This window comes from Triticum aestivum, chromosome 5D, assembly GCF_018294505.1.
Source record: "Triticum aestivum cultivar Chinese Spring chromosome 5D, IWGSC CS RefSeq v2.1, whole genome shotgun sequence".
In the NCBI taxonomy this organism is placed as follows: Eukaryota; Viridiplantae; Streptophyta; class Magnoliopsida; order Poales; family Poaceae; genus Triticum; species Triticum aestivum.
The window spans coordinates 539,313,867-539,323,470 of NC_057808.1; the positions used below are offsets into that span (position 1 = coordinate 539,313,867).

At 47.4% G+C, this 9,604-nt stretch overlaps 1 protein-coding gene across 1 annotated transcript; it reads left to right on the forward strand.

Annotated features, from left to right (window-relative positions):
* Positions 1–2,809: 2,809 nt before the first annotated feature.
* LOC123123618 (galactokinase) lies at positions 2,810–8,655 on the forward strand. Its single transcript, XM_044544155.1, has 13 exons — positions 2,810–3,150; positions 3,239–3,411; positions 4,289–4,335; positions 4,413–4,507; positions 4,603–4,685; positions 5,197–5,265; positions 5,744–5,929; positions 6,226–6,360; positions 7,173–7,307; positions 7,604–7,674; positions 7,826–7,903; positions 8,030–8,171; positions 8,354–8,655. The coding sequence occupies exons 1-13, from the start codon at positions 2,931–2,933 to the stop codon at positions 8,462–8,464; spliced, it is 1,545 nt and encodes a 514-aa protein (XP_044400090.1). The 5' UTR covers positions 2,810–2,930; the 3' UTR covers positions 8,465–8,655.
* The last annotated feature ends 949 nt before the right edge of the window (positions 8,656–9,604 follow it).

The following is a 9,604-nucleotide window of genomic DNA, read 5'->3' on the forward strand; positions in this document are numbered from 1 at the left end:
GTGAGTTTCCCAATCACGCATTTCATGATGAAATTGGGTGAACTGTTCAAAAGTTGCCGCTCCTCCATGCTCAGGCACAACATTCTCACCCTGAAACTGAAACCCTTGATCGTAGATACGTTCCGGACGCTCATCTTCTACGATCATATTGTACATGATCACACAAGCTGTCATCACCTCCCACAGCTTCTTGGTGCTCCAAGTACTAGCAGGATACCGAACGATGCCCCATCTAGATTGCAAAGCACCAAAGGACACTCGACGTCCTTCCTAGCACTCTCTTGCTCTTGCGCAAATCTTTTCCTCTTCTCTTCGACAGGGTTGGGGATTTTCTTCACAATAGTGGTCCACTGAGGATAGATACAGTCACCTAGGTAGTATCCTTTCTCGTAGTTGTGGCCGTTGATGGTAACATTCACTGGCGGGCTGTTGCCTTCCGCAAGCCTTGCAAACACCAGTGAGCGTTGAAGCACGTTGATATCATTATGTGATCCGGCCATGCTAAAGAAAGAGTGTCAGATCCAGAGATCTTGTGACCACGGCCTCAAGTATGACAATGCAAGCCCTAACATGGCCCTTATACTGCCCTTGCCAAGCAGAAGGGCAGTTCTTCCACTCCCAGTACATGCAGTCTATGCTACCAAGCATCCCTGGGAAGCCCCTACAGGCATTCATCGCCAACAAGCGGGCTGCATCTTGAGGAGTCGACTCTCTCAAGTACTCAGGGCGAAACACAACAATCACATCCATGCAGAACTTGTACATGGAGTCTAGGCATGTAGACTCGCTCATACGGACGTATTCATCAATGAGATCACCGGGCACTTCGTATGCAAGCATCCGGATGGCTGCAGTGCATTTCTGATAAGATGAGAAGCCAATCTTTCCAAGGGCATCCTCTTTGCTCTCGGAATAGTTATCGTATCCGACCACCCCTCTCTAATACGGTTGAAAACATGTCTAGCCATACGGAAACGCCGCCGGAATTTCTGATGTTTGAACAACGGGTTGGTTGTGTCAAAGTAGTCCTTTCAAAGAAGGAAATAGCCGCTCTCTCGGTTGCAATTCAACACCGGAAGGTGTCCCGGGATCGAGCCACGGAACAACGGCCGCTGGCTATTAAGGTGGTGATGGACCAACATGGCAGCCAAGATCTCCTCCTCCTCATCGGACGAGGAATTGTCGGAGTCGCAAAGGAAATTGCGGAAAAAGAACTCGTCGGCTGAGTCCATTTTGTAGCTTCGCAAACTGTCGAACAACTTGCGGGCGTCGATGAAGGAGCTGGCCGGCAAAGAGACGTGCGCCTCCCTTGGACCAGGTGGCTGGGCTGGAGACGTCCGACGAGCGTGCCAGCGTCAGGAAGAAGGAGCTAGTCGGGGGCGGCGAGGCGGCTTCCTGCTCGCGGCGGCGTCGGGAGGTGGGGGCTTGGAAGCTTCGGTGCCCCGGCGGCGAGACAGTAGTGGAGGCGAGGTGGCGACATGTGGGGGAGGTGTGTCAGCACCGGCTGTCGGCAGAGGCAACGGCAAATGGGCGGCGGAGGCGGGCGAGGGTTTGCTACCGATATGGGGTGGGAGAGGATGGCAAATGTGCCACCGACTAGGGGGCCAGAGGGGGGAGTAGGCAGGCGCCGCGCACGTCCGTCCCGTGTCCGCGCCGACGCAAATGACGCTAAAAATGGGCCGAGAATGAATCGGCGGACGGACGAAAAGCGGACGCGTGTCCGTTTAGGTAGGCGCGTTGGGCCGACTTTTCTATCCGCCGCGACCCAAACGGACGCGCGCAGAGTCGCAGACGAATTGGGTCGGCGCGTTGGAGTTACTCTTGGGGAGTAAATAAAATCTGTTTGGGCGAACTATTTGTCCATTTCTCTCTCTAAAATGACAGAGCCAGGGCTCCGCCTCCTCCTCCTCCTCCAAGAAAAAAGTTAGGGTTCGTGCCTCTCGCCGGCGCCGGCGCAGGTCCGTCTTGTCTCCGGTGGCCCTAGGGCCATGGAGGCGCGGTGGATCCTGGCAAGGGCCGGAGGGAGGGCTCCGTTTTTAGTTGTTTTTTTTCAATCTTGTTAGGGTTTGTGTCCTACTCAGGAAGGCAAGATGGCGGCGACTCTCTGAAGAAGGAATAAAGGTCTCCCCGCCTAGCCCCCGTTTCGGCGGTGCGTCTAGCATCGTTGGTGGGTGTGTGGAGGTGTGTCTCCGGCAGATCTATCTTTGGTGAATTTGCTCAGATCTCGTCGTTGTTCGTCTACGTTCGTGTGTTTTCGGTTTGGATCCTTCCGATCTACGTTATTTTTCATCGGCGGCGGTTGCTGTTCTGGGGTGCTGGTCCTATGGGGGCCTTAGCACGACGACTTCCCGACTGTCTACTACAACAAGTTGTGCCCGACTCGCTTCGGTGCTTGTAGTCGTCGCTAGGTGGTCTACGGATCTGTATGTAATTTTTATTTCTGGTGTTCGTTGTACTGCCGTAATTGAAGATGAATAGATTGGAAGTTTTTCTAAAAAAAATGTTTGGGCGTGAGACTCAAACTAGAGATTGATTGCTCAAGAGAACACGTGGACTATTAAAGCCCTTTGTACGTCAATCACAATCACCTTGGACGTCGTTGTCAACCCAACTCAACCGCGACAAATCAGGAAACAAAATCCCATGGAACGGGATAAGCCTCTCCTCCTTTTTTTCTCCCTTCGATTCGATACCTTTCGAGAGAAAGATTAAAGAGGATGGGATAAAATAAAAACCCATCTACATCCACTAGTCCGTTACGCCCACGTGGCGCCACGCCGCTATATACGCGGCCCGAACCGCTAGCCCGGAACAGAACCCCGTTTGCCACGGTTGCAACTTGTTTCGAGGGTCAGAAGAGCAGGGGAGAGTCCAAACTTCTTCCTTCTCGAACCACCAGAGAGAGAGAGAGAGAGAGAGAGATAGCGGCGATGGCGACCAAGGAGGCGAAGGCGACCAAGGAGGTGAAGGTGGTTCCCGCCGGCGACGTCGACGCCGACGGCGAGGAGCTGGTCCCGGCGCTGGCCTCGCTGGAGCCGGTGTACGGCGCGGGGTCGGCACTCGACGAGGCCCGCCTCCGCTTCGCCCGCCTCGCCGACCGCTTCCGCGCCCTCTACGCCGCCGGCCCCGCCCTCTTCGCCCGCTCCCCAGGTGCGTTGGATAGTTAGTTTCCCGATGATGGAGGTGGTCGTGCCGGCGATTTGGGAGTGGTTGATTTGCTGATGCGTGATGCGTGCAGGGAGGGTGAATCTCATCGGGGAGCACATCGACTACGAGGGCTACTCGGTGCTGCCCATGGCCATCCGCCAGGACATGATCGTCGCCATCCGCAGGGCCGACGGCGGCCTCGTCCGCGTCGCCAATGTCGACGACAAGTACGCCACCTGCGTCTACCCCGCCGACCCAGACAAGGTAGTAAACCAATCAATCCTCTGCTCCGCTCCGCTCCGCCCTGCTCTGCTCTGCTCTCAGATCGGATTCCCGAATATTCCCCTTCACGCAACGCCGTGATTGAAGGGGATGAGTTGCGATGGGTTGCTATCCAATCCGCCGAAAACAGAAAAAGCCGAGGTTTCTGTTCCAGCCGCGCACCCAATTTTTATTACCATAAATAAAATTATTTTGTTCTGCTGGGGAGGTAGGGCACGCGAATCTCGTTGCTAACTTATGTTGCGGTGGGCGGTTGCATTATCATGGTATGGGATAACAGAAAGCCCGTGATGCGTGCCATGGACCAGTTCCGTGTCCTGCCCGTGAACTCAATAATTTTTAGTATTTGTGATCCCTTTCCACTGTTGACTCACTGGCGTGTGGAGCCTCCTGTGCAACAGATGCTGTTCCCTGCCTCAGATGCCCAATCGAGGACTGACTAGCAAGGAGATGCTGGAATCGATCAGTTTTAGGTTACTTTGGCGGTTTGAACTTGTGGTTTACCTCGATTTTGTTCGCTACACTGAACACTTTGGAAGGAAATTTGGACGGGGCTTTCAAATTGGAATGCAGAACAATTCCAAGTGTGCAGTAAATAGATTGCCCGATGCAGCGAATGCAACCGGGGTTTGTTGATTCAGAACAACTGCAGATAAATAAAATAAGCCTGTCGTGCTTTGAGAATCAAAACAAAATAAGCGTGCCCTTTTTCTATTTTATTAAGAATCATTTGGAACAGATTCTCATAGCACTGGTGACATAAGATTTGCTTTTGTCCATGCTGCTATCTGTCGTCAGCCTTACATGATTCTTTGACACCTTTGATGCGGTCATTGATTGCTAAGCATTTTTCGTGCAGGAAATTGACATCAAGAACCACAAATGGGGCCACTACTTTATGTGCGGGTAAGTTTAGCCACGTACTGGTAAAGTCGTTGCTCTGTTTATTTCATTTGCTTGACTGTTTAATCCTCTGTCTGCAGATACAAGGGAGTATATGAATATGCTAGGTCAAAAGGGATAGATATGGGTGAACCTGTTGCTCTTGATGTTGTTGTTGATGGCACAGTCCCTCAAGGTATCACTGGGGAATTTGGTTATGAGTTTTATGGTTACCATGAATGATATCATGTGTACCAAAGTTTGTAATGTTTGTGTGTTGTTCTTACTCAGGATCTGGACTTTCAAGCTCAGCCGCATTTGTCTGTTCAGCAACAATTGCTATCATGGGAATTCTCGGGAAAAACTTCCCAAAGGTATTCTTTACCACAAATCAAACATTGCTGTAAACCCTGTTCACATATGAAAGGACAACTGACTATTGATAAAGGGTGAACCTTTCACTGATGCAAGCTTTTGATGGAGGCTTCAAGCCTAAGGAATCGTTCTCAAATAATTTCCACTATAAACCAAAACACTATATATAATATAGGGATGACATGGATGACACAAGTTGATAAACTTTTCAGGTTCTGGAAAATTGATAATCTAATTCCGAATTTGACCCTGAACAAGCGCATCTTTTCTTTCCGCGTCAAATGGACATGCAATGTTTACCTTATGAAGGAAAATAGACACGCGCTGAGGTAGTGGTGATGTAACAGATGTGTTGTCCTTTCACACTAGAATCGCTGTTATCAATGTGATTTCCTATGGAATAGTAACTAGGTGTTTCCAAAAACATTTATCAACTTTTTTGGTGTGTTCACAAAAAAGGTTCTTGTGATCTTTTTTCCTGTTTCTAATTGTGCCATTCAAATCATGCAGAAAGAAGTTGCTCAATTTACTTGTCAATCTGAGCGTCATATTGGGACACAGTCAGGTGGTATGGATCAGGTGATTGACACCATACTGTATATGGGACACTCCCTATTTTCTTGTTCTGCTTAATTCATGCCATTTAAGTAAAATCAAAATAATTTGGTAAGATAAAAAATATCCTTCTATGGAACTGTGGTTAGGACAGTATATATACCGATTTCCTTCGGCGAATATCTTTTACATTCAGTAAATGTATATTGTACCTGTACTGGACACCACAGAGAATCCTGACAGCAGGTGTAATGTTTGGTATGGCTTATTGTTTGCAGAATAGGAAGGTTTAGCTTTATGTTCCATGATCCTTTTTGTGTATCATGCTTACATGCAAAAAGTAAGGTGATCCACCCCTGATATTATTTACGAGAGGAAGGGTCACACTGTTAAAGCTTATAGAACTTGATATGTGATTGCAAGCATGATTCACACTGTTTAAGAAGCTTTGGATCATCTTTTATTTTTGTTGAGTTACTTTTATTTTACTATATTTTTCCAGGCTATATCTATCATGGCCAAACCTGGATTTGCTGAGTTGATAGATTTCAATCCAATCAAAGCAACCGATGTGCAACTACCTTCTGGTGGTACATTTGTGATTGCTCACTGCCTGGCAGAATCCAAGAAAGCAGAAACAGCTGCTACAAACTACAACAACCGCGTTGTAGAGTGTCGCTTGGCAGCGGTAAGAGATTCTTTGGTTCCAAATTGAGCATGTATAAACAAATTAAGGATGATTACACACTGCATTCTACACGTGTACCGCTAGACAGCTATAATGCATTTCTTGTTTTTAATTGAATGTCTTAAGAGTATGGAAGGTCTCAAATGCCTTGCACTGTATCTCTGCAAGCAACTCTGAAACATATTTAGTTCTATCTAGAGAATGTTTTTCGCTGTTCTCTGTGGAAAAACAACTTGAGGCACACATCTTCATTTATCATCTATTGAGCTAATATTTTTCTGTTGCGTTTTTTACAGATTGTTCTCGCCATCAAACTAGGGATGGATACAAAAAAAGCCGTCACGTCTGTTACGACTCTCTCTGATGTTGAGGGGCTATGCGTCTCCTTTGCTGGCAAAGAAGGTTCTTCTGATCCCGGAGTTGCTGTGAAGGTACATTATCTTACTAAGAATTTAGGATATGGCCGAGGAAGATGTGCTTTTGCATACAATGAATACGTGTGCTGCTTTCATTTTCTCTGTGCATGCCTATGTTGCAGCAGATAGATACATTTGTATACGGCAGGACATAATATGGATAACTGCAATCCACATTTTCATAAAATTCCAGTATGGAGAATTACAGAGCTACAGTATGTTAAGATGATAGTATGCATCAGTAGCATAACCAGGGAACGCAAATCATGACCTATAAGATCATAAACCAAGAAAAATGTATAATTGATGTCTTTGTGATAACAACTATGTTCCTTTTGGAGTTTTTTTCAGCTAACATACCAGCAAATAATTCTAAATTTGCTAACATACGAGCAAAAATTTCTAAATTATTAAGTACAACATATAGCTGTCAAAATTGGCGAGGAGGCAAATGATGGAGGTTTGCTGTTAGAAAGTTCCTTCTGCCAAATTACTGCAATGCCTGGGCGAACCATCTTTGATTGTGAAGTTATCTTAATCGTTCCTAGTTAGAGATGTCAGCACTTGCCTGGGTTTGCCATTAGTGCTGCCTAGTGGTGAAAGTTCGATCTTTGAAGTATGCTTTGAGAGCTGCTTTTGTTGCAACAGAGCCTCTCTGCCATACTTGTTCTTGTTTATAAATAAACTTTGGTACTACTAAGGATAATAATTTTATTATGCCTAGTTATACATATTATCCAGGAAAAGAAGTGCTGCTTTCCAACAGTAAATATTTCGCATGTTTTGTTTTTACCTTGCACTTCTCTGATCAGTGTGCAACTCTGCAGAAGCTATTGCATGAGGAGCCATATACTTTGGAAGAAATAGAGAAAATTACAGGTCAAAGCCTAGCAACTGTCTTCCAGAGCTCTCAAACTTCCTTGGATGTTTTGAGAGCAGCGAAGCATTTCAAGTTATTTCAGGTGAATTCGACTTCATTGTTCTGTATTTTCTTACATACATCAATGTAGATACATATCGCACCCTACTTAGTTTTGGAGACTCAGAAGTTCCCCCCTTCCCCAACACCCTATTTTGGCGCCATTCCATGTCAGCACAACTGATCCTTGACTTTCACCTAAAGTGCACACTCTCTTTGCAAGTCTAGCAAACTTTAGTTCACTTTAACTTCAGTCTTGCGTAACTAAAGATTGATTTTCTCTTTGTTGTATGATGCTAGATTATCTAGTCTAGTTTCCTAACGTGTGTGTAATTTCAGCGTGCCTCTCATGTGTACTCTGAAGCAAGGCGGGTGTACGCATTTAGGGATACTGTATTATCGAAACTCAGGTAGAGTTAATTAATTTCAAATTCAGTCACCTTGTATTATTCTCTGCATATACCCTCATCATAGTTGACCTGGGTAAAGGTGTTTGACCTGTTACACCCAGCATTTTCTTCTAATCTCGGTGATACGGCGCTGACCATTACTTGCTTGCAGCGATGAAGGTATGCTTAAGAAGCTCGGTGATCTAATGAACGATAGCCATCATAGCTGCAGTGTGCTATATGAATGCAGGTATGTGTTTGGTGTGCTCTGATTTTTATTAAATGTACACAGACACTCCTGTGTCATGAAACAGTTTTTATTTATTTTTATTTTATTACCAAGTAATGAGCATACTGATGTATTCCTCTGCATTAGCTGTCCCGAGTTGGAAGAGCTTGTAAAAGTGTGCCGGGACAACGGGGCGCTCGGAGCACGGCTCACAGGAGCCGGGTGGGGCGGCTGCGCAGTCGCCCTGGTCAAGGAGGGCATCGTCCCACAGTTCATCCTCAATTTGAAGGTATACGCTGGAATCCCTCAGCTCAGCTAGAACCAGTGACATCATCCAGACTGGGCAGCCAATGCACAATTCTATCCCTTTTAACCGACCCTCAACCTGTAACAACAAGGCGACGGCGGAAAAGCATAAGAGCATCAGTCGTTGGCAACTACTAAAACGGATCGTTTTCCCCCTATTTGCAGGAGAAGTACTACAAATCAAGGATCGACAGGGGAGTGATCAAGCAGAGCGACCTTGGCCTCTATGTGTTTGCGTCGAAGCCGTCGAGCGGCGCGGCCATACTGAGGCTGTAGATCGACCACCGCCGGCCGTGGCCGGTCACTTGTACATGCACACATACTCTCGAATAAACGCGTGCTCGAGGCGAGCACGCTGCCATTAGCTAATTTAGTCCCCGCCCATGCGTGTCTGAATGTACAATACCAGTACAATGTGTAGTATTTATCGTTGTTTATTATGGGCGATCTGACTGCCAGGTTATCTACATGCTGCTGTTGGTCCTCTCCAAGAGGCACGGAGTCCCGATGGTTGATGCATCGCTAATCTTTTTCTTTTCTTTCTTGAGGTGTGACTCACGTCGACTAGCTGAGAACAACGGGAGAGGTGTGCTGTCCTGGAAACTTTGCAGAAAGGACCACAACGGAAACCCCAAGCACCACATAGACACTTAAAAAAAAAATCTCTGCTCCTGAGAGCATCTCCAACAGACGCGCAGCGAGCGGCGCGCTAAAACAGTTTTTGGCGCGCGGCTGGTCTCTGGCTCCAGCAGCGGCTGTAAAATATTGCGCGCGTGACCCGTTCCAACAGATGCTGGCTCCAGCAGCGGCTGTAAAATATTGCGCGCGCGACCCGTTCCAACAGATGCGTTAAACTGTAACGCGCGCGAGCAGGCGGTGCTTGCCATATGTTACATTTGTTTAAAATCATCCAACCAAGTGAATAAGTTTAAGTTCATGCCCACAACATCATCCAACCAAGTTCAAAATCCGAACCGAGTTCATGACAAAAGTTCACACAAACGAATGGCACATCTACAATCATGCCTCGTCCTCGTCTTCATCCTCTCCTTCCTCCGATTCATTATCCTCATCCGAAGATGATTTTTCCTCCTCCTCTTCTTTGTCACGCGCCGCATCATCATGTGGAGCTCGGAAGGTGTTGGCAAGATCTTCAACGGCATCATGCGAAGATATGTGATGAAGCACACCGGAAGACATTCCACCCATGCCGCCCGGAGGTGCTCCCATGCCTCCCATGGAAGCTCCGAAGCCACCCATGCCTTCCATGGCCCCCATGGTAGCTCCAAAGCCACCCATGCGACCCATGCCGCCCATGGTAGCTCCGTAGCCATCGATGCCTCCCATGCCGCCCATGCCACCGCCACCCATGCCGCCCATGCCGCTCATGCCAACCATGGCTCTTTTTTGGACCAA